General features: G+C 32.9%; 1 protein-coding gene across 1 annotated transcript in view; it reads left to right on the top strand.

Annotated features, from left to right (window-relative positions):
• The first annotated feature begins 12232 nt into the window (after window positions 1–12232).
• LOC139487830 (ras-GEF domain-containing family member 1B-like) overlaps window positions 12233–18311 on the top strand; it is a 52094-nt gene continuing 46015 nt past the window's right edge. Inside the window, exon 1 of the mRNA XM_071272985.1 lies at window positions 12233–12535. Within this exon, the coding sequence (XP_071129086.1) occupies window positions 12434–12535 (102 nt within the window). The 5' untranslated portion in view covers window positions 12233–12433. The remainder of the gene's footprint in view (window positions 12536–18311) is intronic.

The following is an 18311-nucleotide window of genomic DNA, read 5'->3' as shown; positions in this document are numbered from 1 at the left end:
TGTAGACCGCTTACTTCCATGAGAATAGTTGACGAATATGATACTGACAGAAATAATGAATACGATAACGATGATGCTACCATTAAGGGTTATCAAACGCCTACTTGGTTATCATTGTCAATATTTAATTTCACTTTGATAGGAATAAAATCTGGAAATATCTCACCATAGATCATTCTCTAAATACAAAATAATTAATTCCAATAAAAGCGAACGTAAGAAAGTTTCTTTGAAAACCTTATTATCAACAGGAACAAATATAATTTTTCCATCACGTTAACAAATATCGAGATAGACCTTTTCGAACTTCGTAGAATTCAATGATTGTAAATAATCGCTAAAGAGGCAGCATCTTTTATTCCGTTTTAAGAAGTTGTCTCAGCGAAATCATTTATGATTTGACAAGAACAGGTATACGTAATAAAAAAAGCTGCTGTATAAGCGTATTAGTTGAGAATTTGTTCTGCGTCTAAAAGGGATAAAGCAAACAGGAACTTCATACTTGCCCTGAATTTAGATAAAAAGTTTTTCTCGTATAATAGTGATATCTGTATTTATATATAAGAGCAACAAATCATTGTAGCATATGAACCTATATTTCTAGAATGAAAAACTGCTGTTTCATGTGAAAATTCTGAATTGATTAAATCAAAAATACACTTTTACAAGTAATCACATTCTTTGTTCTTTTAGTGAAACAATATGGAATGTCCATGGACCGAAAAAGACCGGATAGCAAAACAAATCGTCATTCAACAATTACAAGTTGAGAAAAGCAGACAACGTCATGGTTAAGGAAAAAACATTAAATAAACAAAATCCACAATTCTCTACGGAAAACAAAAGATTGAAAGAAACGAACACAAAACAAAACTAAAAAGGTAAATACTTTCTGTTACGGTAATAACACCCGTAGTGTTGCTAAGCAAGTAAAAAATATAGGGTTGTTTTATCAAGACAAAATCGAGGAAATAGGGCAAATTGTGTGGTTAAGCAAGACAAATCAATTATTGGTTTCGAATTTTGCTTTAAGAATTTCGTGCAACTTCAATAATCTAGTTCGTGTTCAATAACCACAGGTAAGTCAGTTATTGATTTACCTGCTGATGGACGTTTCGTCCCCGAAGGTATCACAAGCCCAGTAGTCAGCACTTCGGTGTTGACATGAATATCTATTATGTGATCATTTTTTTTAAAGGAGTAGGGGCAATAAGGCCCTTATTTGGCCCAAAAATTGCTGCAAATTGTAAAAGTTATTCATATTCTTAAACTACTGAAAAGTTGACTTAGGTATATGTTACTAAGAAAAACAAAACAAATTTGACATTGAACACGTTACCATGGCAACAAATCATGACTTAATTTGCATATTTTGTTAAATCTCGTGATTTTCCTTTTTTTTCATCAAATTTTAAGTGTATTTTAGATTGAAAAAGTAGGTGCGCACCCAAGAAACTACTTTATATTTGGTGAGATTATGCCAATAGTTATAAATAAGCTTCTGTTAAATTATTTTGTTGTTTCTCGGCTGCGCAGGAAGTTTCTACAACGGAAATGCAGATAGAAAACTGCATAAGTTATGTATATTTCATCGTTTTTGTGAAAATAGTACACATTATGACGTAATTGTAACGTCATCAGATAAAACTCTTTATGTTTTTTATTTATATTTCTTGACCCTATGCATTTCTAAACATTATGTGACAATTTGAAATAGTTATCAAACATTTTATTTTCTTGGGCTAAAACTAGGCCTTAATGCCCCTACTCCTTTCTTGATACAAAACTTTGAATTTTTCGAAAAACTAACGATTTTCTTGTCCAAGGAATAGATTACCTTAGCCATATTTGGCACAACTTTTTGGAATTTTGGATCCTCTATGCTCTTCAACTAAAATGTCAAATAAATGTTCCCGTGTCACACTTATAATATATTTTTTTTATGAAGAAATTTTGAAATCAATCATATCGAAATATCACCAAAGAAAAGAACAGAAACATCAGAGATTCTGCATGAAAATATTAATATAATCTAGGAAATTCTTACTATACAAATCCTTGATTTGATGCAACATTTCCATATACATCATCCGCCATTTTAAAAACTCCCGAAAAATTCCCTTTTTTAAGTCGATGTTTGACAGACTTTTACTTGAAATTAAACTCTTTTTAGTAGTATTCTTCGCCAGATGTATGTTTAAATATACTTAATCGATTTTCAAAGTTTATTTTTTATGTACAGAATTTCTTTATTTGTTGTACAAGTAGACATTGGTATCGGTAATTTATCATGGAGGCAACGGAGAAATAACGAGAAAAGTGCATGTTTTTACAAGTCTAAAATGACAGAAATATGTTGCCAGTTGAAGGACGCCTCCGGGTGCGGGAATTTCTCGCTACATTGTTGACCTGTTGGTGACCTTCTGCTGTTGTTTTTTTCTATGGTCGGGTTGTTGTCTCTTTGGCACATTCCCCATTTCCATTCTCAATTTTATTAAATATCAAGGATTGATTTGCAAAACTTAGAAAACGGGTCAGGTTTATGAGAAAATTAAGCTTTATAGAAGCATCTATGCATTTTATATGGGGAAATATAATACAAAATGGCGGCTAGAATACGTCACAAAAGTCACGTGATGTCTAACTAAGTTGGATATGATTACAATCCTGGTATTTTTGATAACTATTTACACCACTGGGTCGATGCCACTGCTGGTGGACGTTTTGTCCCCGAGGGTATCACCAGCCAACTAGTCAGCAATATAAATTATTTGATCATTTTTATAAATTTCCTGATACAAAACTTCGAATTTTTCGAAAAACTAAGGATTTTCTTGTCCCAAAAATAGATTACCTTAGACGTATTTGTCACAACTTTTTTGAATTTTGGATCCTCTATGCTCTTCAACTTTGTATTGTTTGACTTTTATAACTTTTTTGATATGAGCGTCACTGATGAGTCTTATGTAGACGAAACGCGCGTCTGGCGTACTAATTTATAATCCTGGTACTTTTGATAACTATTGATATTTACCTCTCTTATCTAACTTAGAAGTTTCTGATGTTGCAGCTGTTCAGTCTGAAGAGTGTTGTTGTGCCGCTATTTCTACCTTGTTGAATCTTTTGTGTGTTACTATTTAGCGGTCATTTGATGTTATTGACGACAAATGTGAATTTTATTTTGGAACTAAAAATGGCCCTTATACCGAATGGACATTTAATCTCGTCTTCTTTTTTGTTATCACTCCTGTTGAATAACAGAGAGAACGTTCATATCAATGTAGATGTTTTTTTTCGAGTATTACGTTATCTTAAGTGCAATCAAGTCTATAATTATTACCACTTATGCTTGGCATGTGAAAGTAAAATATTGAATGGATAAAAACAAAAATAGATACAAAATTCAAGTCTAATTAAGCTATGTTTGGCCATAAGTAAAGTGTATAAAAGACAATGTGTAGTCAATTTTGTTAGATTCGATAGGTCAAAACTATGATGTTTTTCGTTATTCTTTTTCATTTATAACATAAATATGAACATCATATGTGATTTATTTCTAATTGTCAAAATGACATTAAGAGTATAATTGTAATTTGTTCTGGATCTTCAGACACAGATATCTGCGGTAAATAATACACGAAACATCTTTCGAATTACAAGTGTAAACTCAGTCTTCTTCTGGTTATGCGGTGAAAAAATTTATCTTCTTCTCTGTCCTTACACAACATTATCTTAAACTGACATCATTATGGATACAGAATTATGTTTTAAGAACAAAAGTCTTATTGGACTTGGACGTAAATTCCGCAGACAATCACTTTTAACTATTCTTCTGTACGTATAATCCGGTCAAATTGTTACAAATTTGTATGTTGGACGATGCGTCATTGTTTCATCATAATAAAACAATTCACTTTCGCATTCTACCAAATTACGTACTACCTGCGATAAAACTTTCGTCAAATATTTCTTCATTTCAAAATAGGGTGAAATTGTTAAAAGATACTATGAAATTGAGATATATGCGTTTACTTTTCTACATTGGCTAGAGGTATAGGGGGAGGGTTGAGATCTCACAAACATGTTTAACCCCGCCGCATTTTTGCGCCTGTCCCAATCAGGAGCTTCTGGCCTTTGCTAGTCTTGTATTATTTAAACTTTTAGTTTCTTGTGTACAATTTGGAGTATAGTATGGTGTTCATTATCACTGAACTAGTATATATTTGTTTAGGGGCTAGCTGAAGAACGCCTCCGGGTGCGATAATTTCTCGTTGTATTGACGACCTTTTGGTGACCTTCTGCTATTGTCTGCTCTATGGTCGGGTTGTTGTCTCTTTGACACATTCCCCATTTCCATTCTCAATTTTAGATTCAGTTTACCTGTATGGTACTTGCAAATGGCATCCACGTACCATCAGAGGAACATAGCAAAGCCTTTGTGTACTATTTACTACCATTATATATTATAACTCGTATTGTGTGCCTATCGATAGGCGAGGCATAGATTCGAAAAGTTCTATATATATGATCCCAATATCCGAATTCATTTACTCGTTACTTAGTCAGAAACTATATAACATTTTACAGTTTTGTGATTTTTCCTTTTCTCTTATTAGGTGTACATTTTGTACAACAGATACAGTTAAGGCTCCCTCATTTCTGATTTTACTTATAGAGATCGACAAAGAGGGTCGGTTGAGAATTAAAATTTACGACAAAGGAGACAAACAAACCAAACCAGGAATTATTTTGTAAAAGTAAATCATATATATAGTGGAAGGTGAAATAAAATCATAATGCTAGCTACTTTTCATTCTTCATAAGATAAGAACATTTCAGCTTCCCAATTGTGAACTTTCCCTTCCTGTGTAACAATATTACAGCAGCACCTGCATATGGATTGCATATCTCTGCAATGTAATGCCTGTACAAAGTCAGGAATATGACAGTTGTTTTCCATTCGTTTGATGTGTTTTTCATTTGATTTTGCCATTTGATTAGGGACTTTCCAAATGAATTTTCCTCGGAGTTCAATATTTTTGAGATATTACTTTTTTCGCAACGGTGACAACGGATGTGTTCCAATTGTCGTTATCTCAATACCGCCATCTATTCTCCGAATGTGATCTAGCTAACTAGACTTATCCCTGGATTTTTATTAACATGAGCAAGTCAAAGGGTGTTAAATATGAAATCACCCCGACTTTTCGGTAGAGTTTGTTTTGCACAGTCTTTAATGTTGTATGTTTTGTTTGAATACTGTTGTTGTCTTTATATCCTTTTCTCTGTTTTGCCATAGCATTACCAGTTTTTGTTTGAATTATAAGTCTGACTGTCCCTATGATATCTCTAGCCTCTATTATGTACTCTTTCAAGGACAGTTATGCACCACAGTCTTTGTGTAATATTTTCCTAGACAAAAGAAGGAATTAACTTGTTGGGCATTATTCATGATCTGCAACAATCCCTTTAACAAATGATATTGATCCCCATGGTGATACTGATGTTATTTGAATTCACACATTTAAAATTATCCTTGATACTTATTGACATTTTACGTCTCTTATAAATTAGACTGGTGCTGAAGTTTATGTTGTTCTGGCTGATGATTCCGAAGAGGTTTTGTGTACCGCTGTTTCTGTCTTGTTTGCTGTTGGTGTTGTTTATATTTTAAGGGCATTTTTTTTTTACGATTAGTGTGAACATTGTCAGGGGAGCTAATAATGGTCCTAAATAAATGCGCATCTGGTGCAAGAAAACTGGTATCGTTAATTTTATTACTACCACTGGGTCGATGCCTCTGCTGGTGGACTATTAGTCCCCGATGGTATCACCAGCCCAGTAGCCAGTACTTCGGTACTGGCATGAAAATACGGATTTTTTTGTGTTATTAAAATTTGCTGTTACAAAATAATAGAAATTATTATAAATTAAGGGATGTATCTCCCTCATGCAAAGCTCTGATTCCTTTCACGGATTTGGCTATACTTTTTGGACCTTTTGGATTATAGCTCTTCATCTCTTATATAAGCCTTGGATTTCAAATATTTTGGCCACGAGCATCACTGAAGAGACATATATTGTCGAAATGCGCATCTGGTGCAAAAAAAATGGTACCGTTAATTTTATTACTACCACTGGGTCGATGCCTCTGCTGATGAACTATTAGTCCCCGAGGGTATCACCAGCCCAGTAGCCAGTACTTCGGTACTGGCATGAAAATACGGATTTTTTTTTGTGTTATCAAAATTTGCTGTTACTAAATGATAGAAATTATTATACATTAAGGGATGTATCTCCCTCATGCAAAGCTCTGATTCCTTTCACGGATTTGGCTATACTTTTTGGAACTTTTGGATTATAGCTCTTCGTAATTTATATAAGCTTTGGATTTCAAATATTTTGGCCACGAGCATCACTGAAGAGACATGTATTGTCGAAATGCGCAGCTGGTGCAAGAAAATTGGTACCGTTAATTTTTTTACTACAGTATACCGATGTTAAAAAGTCATACAATAATACAATAATTTATTAACATCTCACCATCAATAATACAGTATACACATTTCACTTTATAAAAGTAAACCTTTTTAAAATTATTAATGCCATTCTAAAAGAATTTTGAGAGACGGATTAAAAGGAACTAGTATTTACAAAGTTAAATCATAAAACATATTTACATCAATTATCGGTATAAAAAACGTCTTCTACGGTCTAAAATAAGCTTGCAGGTTTTGGCACATTTTTGTATCACATTAATATTATCATTCGCTAAAATAAATGAAAGTTTCAAAGAATTCGGCAATAGACCAAAATTTTCGTGTTCAAAGTTTCAAATCTTATACAGTTCGTCTCTAAGATTGTCGCATAACGGACGTTCAGTCAATAAATGCTCCTCTTTTTCAATTTTATCGTCACAAACAAAACAAGTTCTTTAATCAATTGGAAGACTCTCGTAGCGTACTGTCTCCACACGTATTGGGGCAACACCACAGCGAAACTGAGAGTATGCTCTTCTGTGCGATGGTATAATAAGTTTATCTAGGTAAAGTTCTGTATATACATGCTGTTTAAATGTTCTACATGTACGTAGTTTGTTACCTCCTGGTCCATTTCGTCTAGGAGTGTCTTTATGCAAATCTTCATTCCATTTCTGTCATAAATCGAGCTAACGATGGTCATAAATGAAGGCACCAGTATACCGCTGTTCAATAGTCATAAATCGAAGGTCTAAAATCGGTTATCGGACGGACTTGTCTTATATTTCTTTTGCTTCTGTTGTAAAACAAAATAAGTTCATATATATGTAGATGTTTATTCAATAAAGTAATCTCAAGTGCGATCAATTCTATAATTTCTACTACATATGCTTGGCGTGTAATAGTAAAATTTATTTTGACAAAAACAAAAATACAAAATTCAGGTTTACTTAAGCTGTATTTCGCCTAAAGTAAAACGTAAAATGGCCAATTTGTAGTAAATTTAGTTAGATACAGATAAGGTCAGAAAGTTGATGTACTTCATCATATTTCTACATTTATAACATTAATAAGAACAGGATATGTGATTTATTTGTAATTGTCAAAAAGACAAAAGGAGCAAGAAAACAATTTGTTTAGATACTAAATGAAAAAAATATAGGTTATATGTGATATTTCACATACTGTGGTACTAAGTGTCTCACTATTTTACTTACACTATAATATAACAGATGTCGTATATCATTACATAACTCATGAGACAGCGGAACGTATCCGCTGTCAGTTTCAATGGTTTCAAGCAATTCATTAACCTTTAAAAACATGTCAATCTTATACAACATAATGAGTTTGAAATTGTAACTTAAATTAATGTTGATTCGTGCATTGGTCAAGTCTTTTACTCTTCTTTCTGAAAAAAAAACACATTCTTTTTTATTCCAACTACAACAGTGTTACCAAGAAAATATACTTAATCAATGATCATAAAACAGAAATAACAATGCTTGATTTAAAATATGATGCTAGATTTGTTCTAAATAAGTTTCACCCACAAGACACGTCTTGAATAGGTATTCAGTGACAACGAATTTCCTCCTTGACTTTAACTTCGTACTTTATCTGGCCTTTTACACTTTTTTATTCGAGTGTCACAGATGAGTCTTTTGTAGACTAAAGGCCGTCTAGCGTACAAATAGTTATCAAAGGTACCAGGATTATAATTTAGTACGCCATACGCGCGTTTCATCTACATAAGACTCATCAGTGACGCTCATATCAAAATATTTATAAAGCCAAACAAGTACAAAGTTGAAGAGCATTGAGGATCCAAAATTCCAAAAAGTTGTGCAAAATACGGCTAAGGTAATCTATCCCTGGGATAAGAAAATCCTTAGTTTTTCAAAAAATTCAATGTTTTGTAAACTGGAAATTTATAAAAGAAAAAAAATGACCGCATTATTGATATTCATGTCAACACCGAAGTGATAACTGTGATGAGTTTATATATTCCTGTATTGTGAATGTGTCTGACGTTGGAGAACAGACGCCGTACTCTTTTGAAAACTTTCATCGCTAACATACTTTGACTTTGGATTCTACGTTCTACTGTCGTTCCATTGCATAATACATGTACTAGTTTATAGAAAAGATGGTTATCAAAAGTTTCATCTTCTCAAAGATAGTAGCTATTCTGCATATCTTAAAATTTGTCACGATTTGGTAAAAAATTGAAAACAACACGTTTAATAATTTCATGCATTCGGAGCGCTTTTCTGGATCTACCTTCATCATGAACGTTCACAGCCACACATTGTAAACGAAACGCACGTCTAGCGTAAATACAAAGTTTAATTCTGGTTTATATGATAAGTTTATTTATTAACTTCTAAAAAAGTTAATAAAACTAAAACTCAATATCTAACGCATTTTTAAAATTGTATCAGTAAACTATGTTTGGCTCAACCTGTTGTCACAGTGATTCCTCTGTATGCCTTCATTGTATAAGACTTGTTACTATTCTTCAATAAACTGAATGCTTGTATATGTTGGCATTTAGCTCCTGTTTGTCTCAGATTGATGTATATCTTGCCACCTAGACAATACTAACTTTGCAAACGTTCAAACCTTAATAAGAAATAAAGATTGAAGTGCAAGATACCAAAGGGATATTCAAACTCTCAAGTAGTTGAAAAATTGAGATAGCCGTTGCAAAAAGAACGAAAAAGACTATAAACAGTATCCAAAACACAACACTGGAAAAGCCACACGAACCCAACCAAAACATCAGGCATCTCTGTTACTCCGTATGGGTTATCAGGCCCTACTCCATATGTGACACCCGTCGTGTTACTCACGTACAAATATATTCATTAGTTATAGCAAGTGATTAGGTATCTCTCAATAATTGATTGGTAATTGTGATTTATCTAAACCTAAGACGTAAACCGTTAACATTTAAAACTTGAACGAGTATGATATTGAAACTTTGTATACGTGACAAGTATTGTTATAATTCTTGGAAATGGAAATTTGCAATTTGGAGGCTGAAATAATTTCAGTTGCTGTAAAGTTTTGTTCTCAGCCGATCTTCTCTGTTAATTTCCAGATTTAATTCAAGACATCAGTCAGTCTGAACTATTTTTTTGTATCCTTTGTTTGAAGTTCGGTGAAGTTTGTTTGAATCAGAGTGATTTATCTTATAAAGTATGGTTTGTCCCTCCCTTAAACAAAATAATTGAGTCTATGTTGGCCATTCCTTTTTATAAAACCAATTCTTTCAATGTGTCTATACATTTAAAATAGGCAATACTTGTATAAAGCGTAGAAAAGTAAAATTTGGTATATCTTTCCAACTGTGTACTTGTTTTGGCATTCGAACTAGTTTAATCTGAGAGTCACTGATGAGTCTTATGTAGAGGAAATGCACGTCTGACTATCAAATTATAAGCCTGATTCCATTGATAACTATTTACACCACTGGGTCGTTTCCACTGCTGAAGGACGTTTCATCCCCGAGGGTATCACCAGCCCAGTAGTCAGCACTTCGATGTTGACATAAATATCAATTGTATCGTCATTTAAATAAATTTACTGTTTGCAAAGTATGAATTACTCGAAATGATAAGTATGTTCTTATCCCAGGCATAGATTACCTTAACCGTATTTGGCACAACTTTTTTGGAATTATGGGTCCTTAATACTTTTCAACTTTGTACTTATTTTAGCTTTCTAACTATTTAGATCTCAGAGTCACTGATGAGTCTTATGTAGACGAAAGTAAAAGCACAAAATTCTGAACTCCGAGGAAAATTTTAAAAGCAAATGGCAAAATCAAAAACTCAAACACCTCAAACGAATGGATAACTGTTATATTTCTGACTTTTTACATGTATTTTCTTGTGAAGAAAATGGTGGATTGAACCCCGTTTTATAGCTAGCAAAACTGCTCACTTGTATGACACTTGTATCAAATTCCATTATATTGACAACTATGTGTGAGCAAATTAAACAGACGTAATAGGTAAAAGTGTCAAAAATGGGGGTTTAGCAGTCAACGTTGTGTTATAATCTTAATAACCATTAAAACATAACAAATATGTAACAAAGCACAAAAAGGCATATAGACAAAGCACATAAGCACAAATGACAGACAAAAATACAAAAAAAAAATCATAAAACAATAACACAATGATAGTATGTATAAGTACAGAGCCACGTCATATGTATCAAAGAAACACAAAATGGCATATCGACAGACTAACGAGTATTCGGGATTTCCTCTTTTGTAAGTGTCGTGGGATATATGTTCAGTGTCTTTCCAAGTGAGTACCTAATTGCTTTATCAAGCAGTTAGTGTAAAAGTTTCATAAGTCGAAAATAAACTTTCAACGGCATGGCTCAGAAAGAAGAAGACCAACAGGCAAACAATAGTACAAAAACTTAAGACTAAGCATCACGAACCCTACTAAACTGTAATGTGATTTACACACAGAGACAGTTTAAATACTTGTATAACAAAGATTTGTATAGTAAGTTCTTATTGTACAGATCCTTACCAACAAAAAATCTTTGAGTTGATGTTTCTGTGAAAAACTAGTCTGGTGTGCGGTAAAAAGAGGCAACACTACGTTGTGTAACGCTGTTCAAAAGTCATAAATCGATTGAGTATAAAAAAAATCCGGGTTACAAACTTAAACCGAGGAAAACACATCAACTATAGAAGGACCCGGTAACGATGGAACAATGGAAACACTGAAATGCAACAAAAACAAACTTCAACAAACATAGAAACCAACTATTTGATATAACAACTGCCATATTCCTGACTTGGTACATTGTTATACATATATTAAAATATTATCTAAGATCATTACAATTTTTGCTATAATAAACCATTTTAATAAAACAAATGAGCTTTTGCAACTATTATTGTTCAGACGAGAACACGTTCCCGGGTGGGTTACTTCCTATATATTTAGTGGTATGAGTGTGCCGCAAAACAGGGTAACTTTTTCATGCCCTGCTGATGAGAACAGGGTCTTTTTTTAAACAAAGTATTTGTCCAGAACAGGATCGCTTATCTAACTGTTTAAGATACAGTCTAGAACCCGGGTCTAGAACTGCATCTATTTTATACGGTCTAGAACAGGGTATACATTTTCTGAGCGTGTATAGAGCAGGGTATGTTTTTCAATATTTTTGTTTAGAACAGGAATGTTTTTTTTTAATGTTTTCTGGTTAGAACAGGGTATGTTTTTCAATATATTTGTTTAGAACAGGGTTTGTTTTTCAATGTTTTCTGGTTAGAACAGGGTATGATTTTGCAAGTGCTGTCGGCACAGTTATACTCGAAAGGATAGTCAGTAACCCCCCCCCCCCCCCCCCCCCCCCCTGGGGACACGTTATTCGGTGTCGAAGGACAATTGTCTGATTTGAAAGGTTTTTGTTACAAAAATCAAAATTATTTAAACAACAATATGCAATTTGATTTTTTAAAGTTACTCATGCGTCCAATATAAGTGCTACGATATTGCATATTTAACATACTATATCCCATTGCGTGTCAAGAATTGTTGAAATAAAAGATTTTTGACTTGATTATTAGCTTAATATAGTATTGTAAACATTACAATGAATATATTATGTTTTACAAGAATGGGGCGGAGTCAAGGACTAAAGTTATTATTGTTTTATTACAATATTCTTGTCACTGTCATTATTTTTACACAATAAGTAAAGAATATAGGTATATTTATTGATGATAAAACCAGTGTAAATAGTGGAGATAGGGTCAAAGGTTATGATGATAATTAGTTTTACCTGTCCATGTATTGAGAAATATTGACAGTTCACGCCATGAGTTACTTGATTTCTTTGGATTAGAAGTATATAGTTATGAATTAAATTATGGATCTAAAATCAAAAGTAAATATTCTATTTGGAGACGGATACTGATGGAGGATCCAGGATTCAGATCCCTGGGACGTCAACAATTAGAAAGTGAATTGAGGAAAATTCGGGAGCCCTCTGCTGATTTGTTTGGAATTCAATTAGAAGTAAGTCAGTATGGATTTGGACAAAATAAATAATGTCAATATAAAAGTTTACAAAAGTTTATTACGTAACAGGTATGCATATTACTGTGATTCATTACACCTGTAATTATTAGCCAGGTAAAGTGATCACTGATTAGCATGATGTATATATTGACACACAATTATACATGATATGAGAATATTAGATATGTATAGTTCGTCATATTTGCTTTATGTATAAATCAACAATTTTATAGACCAAACTCCTTCTTGCTTGCATTTCTGAAACTTGTGTTTGTTCTTTGAATCTGTCAAAGATTTCCTGGAATTCAGATCACCATAACTGCCAGTTTCATATTATGATCTGCATCCTAAGCGTTCAACCATCCACGACATACGATGCACTATCAACACGTGTTCATATAGTGTCCTCTGTATATTGTATACTAACAGGGTTACTGGTGTATATGGTAATTGAAACAAATTGGTAATGAACAAACATTTGGTTTTATTCTCGGTTTTCTGTGTTCTGAAACAACCTGGCCACTCTGTTGATTGGACAGACGAAATAGTATGTAAATTATGATGTAAATTTGTCTTTGCTGCATCTATATTATGCTTCATTTAGCAGATTGGGCGAGAAGTCTACACTTAAAACCAAAATGGCCTTTTGGTATATATTGATTTAACTATATACCATTTGTGATGGTTATTACAACTTGTTTTAAGTAATCATGAAAAATCAAATGTTTTCTGTTGCATGTGTATGATTCATTTCTCAGTTGATATGTTTGTCGTGTGTTTGCAATGTTGTCTCGGATTTGAACAAAACATATCATGATTGTTCTCTCTCTGTTTCTATCAAAGCTTCATAGTCTTAAACTGGACAACACTTTAACGTGTATTGCGAAAATGTAAGTATACGATTCAGCTCTCAATGTTATAAATTTTGATAATATGTGGTCTTTCATCTAGTTTTTTTTTCGAGGTAACGTTATTTTTAATGTAGCAAATTCAACTTTATCGTTTTATAATTAATAGATATGTTTTTCTTAGATATATTTGTAGTTTTGTTGTTATATCACCGTGTTATCGATTTACTTATTTTAAATGATTTAATTTTAGATTCAGAATAGAATGTTTTTTTTCTTTTTTTATCTGTATCGAAATTCAGTGCAAAAAGATAGTGTCATTTGCACCTCAATTTATCTTTTAAAATGTCTTCAATATTTATTCGAAATTACAGATCAAAGATCTATATGTGTCATTTTAACATAATTTTCCAAAAATATTCCCCCAAAAGCAATATATAGTGCTGAATACGTTTTCTATATAGTATCTCATAAGAAGAGTTAAGAGAGACTATCCAAAAAGTATATACATTTATAAATCAATTGCATTAAATTAACCTTACTTAAAATAGAGAAGGTCTGATGAAAAATATAACAACGAAAATATGAATACTAGTATACTGGACAATTCATTAAGACGTTTTTCATCTTCAATTTACAGATTTTCATTACAACTGATATTTCAAAAATTAATTCTTTTTTCAACTAAAAGACACTCCTTCTAGTCTCAATTTTCAAAGGAACAGTACCACTTTTTGCAAATGTTAGTTTCCCAGGCACGTTTTTAATGTCTTTCTCCTATGCATGTGAGGGAAACGATTTATCTCTCTTCGCCAAATTTATATTTTTGAATAATCTGTAAATAAGTAGTTTGCTACGCTCGTTTGACATTAAATCATTAAATCAATATACCATCGTTTTTATGACATCAGATCATTAAATTATTATATCTTTGTTCTTTAAATCTATTAAAACAGATATTTTGTCTTTAGTAACACGAAACATTCCATTATAATTTCAATAAATATTAAAAAAGGGCTCTCAATCATTTGACTCATACCAATTATTTGACAGTATATCTCCAAAACGACATAAATAATATTAAACAAAACAATAATGGTCTTTGATAATTATTTGTCATTTTTAATTGGTGTATTTTTATATGACTTATTATCATGAGAGGAATTTGTAACGACAACCAGTACACATAGTGGATCATAGTAATATCAAGGATTTGTATAGTAAGAGTGCCACTATACACATCCTTGGTAATATTTACTCTGTTATATCGAAAACCCAATTTCTGTTTTTTTTTTTTTTTCTCTCGATACAGTTATGTAGTAGCGTAGCAAAAAGAGTAGTGACCTTGTTATTTTCAATAGAGACATAACTATCCTCAATCTTATTAAGGTATAGATCTCTGATTTCGTTATACTACTTTATACTACACATGCCTGTAAGTGATTAAAATAACTTTTAGGGACCCCCTCCCCCTTTTTGAAGTTAAATGGTCGTTCCCTTACTAGGCTCCCACCTTTTCAAATTCAATGATTATCACCTGAAATATGTACCATTATTGAAGCCCCTCATGGAAGTATCCAAGTCAAATTTAGTGTCACCTTAGTGACATTTTTTTTATTTCCGATTCCCAAATGAGTATAACGTAGTAACGAAATCAGAGATTGCACTATCCTCAACTGAGGAAAATAATATTTACAGTACTTCCAAATAACTTCAACACTACAGAAATAGTTAATAATGATATTATTATGAGCTGTGTCCCAATATTTTATAACAATTCGTTAGGGTTGTGAGAACACTAGACTGGAAGTAAATCAAAAATGTTTGTAGTTGTACATTTCTTGAATGTAGATATAAAAAACAGAGGTAATGTTTGTTATATGTAAGTAATGAAGGCAATTCAAATTGGGAACGGAGTGGCGTATCCGGGGGGGGGGGGGGGGGTGGTCCGGGGGTTTGACCCCCTTTTTTTGGGATGATCAATATATTTGAATGGGGACATATAGTTGGAACCCCCTCCCTCCTTTATCCTAAATCAGTCGTTGTTGAAACTTTGTTACTATAGCATAATCTTAACAAAGGTAGTTAGAAGCTGTACAAACTCCCACAATATTACTTTGGTTATGATATGACATCGTAGAAGTACATGTTCAGAGACAGTAATGATTGTTTTATTTTGATTCGAAGAATTCGTCTATAAGTGTCAATATAAACATCAGTCCTTGAGTCAGTCCTTTATATGACAGTCTTATTGTATGAGATCATCAATTTGATGATATGGCTGTCCGTTTTAGTACAAATAGTTAATATATTGTTCTGGTTGTCCGTTTTCGGACAAAAAGTTGATATATTGTGGTCAGAAAAACCTTTTATGACATTTGTGTGAATTTTTCGCTTATATCTTAAATTTTCACTTCTTCGTTGATATTTTATTTTAAAATATGAAATAATTTGCTAATACCTTTTTGTCCTTTTTCATTGCTTTTTTTTCGATTTTATTTCCATCCCAACTTTGTATTGATTTGGTTTTTTGTTGTTCATATGGGCAATAGACAGAGAAAACAAGAATTAAGAATGCTTATCAAGCGACATTGATTTCAGGCATATGGATATTTGTAATAGTCATGAATATATGTTGCTTTGTACTGGACTTGCACGCTAACGCTCACCAGGTTACATTCCGGAAAAGACGTATCATCATCATACAAATAGTTCTTACCTCCTACCGACAGTATTTACTCTTCCTGAATGTCGCATATATAAGATATGAAGTAGCAGATACCTGTTACCAAATCAAAAATATTTCTGTTAGTCGGTATTGAACTTATGCCACCCTACTTTCAAGGCAACAATGAGAGGCAAGCACACTACCACATGACCACCGATCTTCGGCAGTAACTATATAACTATCTATTATGTGCCAATTTTCTATTTATTCACTGTCTCGTGTGTTTAGGGGGAAGTGGTTGAGCACTTGCAAACATGTTTAACCCTGCCTCATTGTGTATATATGTTTGTCCTAAGTCACGAGGCTGTGAATTTTCAGTGCATGGTTGTCGTAAGTTCCTGGACACAGAAAAAGTCAAACTATTACTGCATGCATACTACCGATTCTGTGGACAAAACAGCTTAGTATATCTTTTAGTGTTCGTCTATATTTATTTGGACGAAAATCTTGATGAATTTTTAATGATTTATTCATTTATTGTTGATTTTCACAACCCTCTAATCCACATTTGATGGCTGTAAATTGAATGTCAAATAATTTGTAAAGACTTTTAATTTGACTTTCAAACATTATGTTGATAAAACACCTATATTTTCAGTTGCAATAGAGTGATTACATATGCGACAGAACTGCGTCAAATGTGTAATAACTAACTACTAGTATTCTATTAACATTCCTTGACCAACCATGTAGATACACAACTGCAACAAGAAAAAGTAATTTACCTGTCAAATATGTATGCATATAAATAATGGTGTCTATCCTGTTCCGTTCGTTTATGGATTTCTTTTTATTTGTCACGGAAATACTGGATGAAAATTATATGATTGATTCCTTTTATGTACTTTTACCACCGCTACAATGTCCTGTTTTAAACATGTTTTAATACGCAAAACATAAAAACTCTGAAAACAAAATAAATAAGAAACAATAATCAGCAACGAATTAAACTGTAGCTTGGGATCCTGATCACCTTTCGACGCTAAGAGCTAGGTGGCCAGGCCCACGTTAGTAAAACTGGAACTAGCTATTTATATATATCATGTAGATAGAACATATATGTTCGTCTCTAGCTAGGTTGGTATTTTGTTTTAAAATATATGATGTTTGCCATGGTATTTCAATCGCAAAACTTATACAAAATTGTTTTAAACAAGATATTGCAGTGGTATTTTTTTATTAATATTCATCAGATTGTCTTAATTCCCAAAATATAGAGCCAACAAATATATGCTGTTTGAGAGCAAACATGTCAAAAGGGGCCGGAACATTACAGCCAAGAACCACATAAGGCAAGCGTTGAAGAAGCTATAACCCATACAATTACGCAACCACTGAATGAACTGGTCAGAAGGTTTAATCTAAATTATGCCTGTGCAAAATCAAGCATGGTGTCTTTTTCACAATTTTCAAATTAGGATGAGTTATGATCAGAGAAAAAAAATGATTGTTCTTGCTTGCTGACCAGTAGCAAATAGTTCATTTATGATAAAGGGTTGTAACAATGAACCACTAAGGGGGATTGGACTGGCCGTGATTTAAGCATGACTTTTAAACGAAGACTTTGAACAAATGGGTCTGTGTTAAAAGGGAATAATAAATATCACTCAGACTTGTACTGCTAGGTATCTTTTTCGTGCAGTTAATAGACTACAACTCTCTCATAACAAGGCCTTGGACCGGCCTTGCCGGCTAAGGATAAGTGGATGACATCCAAACAACACCTCCTTGGCACATGCCCGTTACTACAAGACCGGTTAAGTCTAAGAGACCCAATTAGGGCCATACTGTTAGGATTTTAAAGTTTTATAACCTCAGTAAACACTTTTGGTCAGAAACAAATGAAATAACACAATGTTTGGGACCATTATTTCATATCCTTGTAAACCTTTTAGATCAAAAACGAATTAAATTACACAATGTTTGATCATGTTTATGCATTTGACAAAAATAAACTAACTAGTTTTCCGGAAACATTAGCGCATCCCAACTTTGTCCGAATTTTAATTTAAAGACTTCCTGTCGTGCATTTTCTTCCTCTTACAGTTTCAGAACTTTACAGAAACCATCAACATTATCACATTCCATGTTTACTTTCCTACAAAACACCAGTTGATGGGCAGTTCATTTGATTTGAAGTGAAAATATCTGAACGGCCATGCTTTTTGAAATTCCGGATCCTCATAGAGCAGGAACA

This window comes from Mytilus edulis, chromosome 9, assembly GCF_963676685.1.
Source record: "Mytilus edulis chromosome 9, xbMytEdul2.2, whole genome shotgun sequence".
Lineage (NCBI taxonomy): Eukaryota > Metazoa > Mollusca > Bivalvia > Mytilida > Mytilidae > Mytilus > Mytilus edulis.
This window is presented reverse-complemented; position numbering and strand designations above follow the sequence as displayed.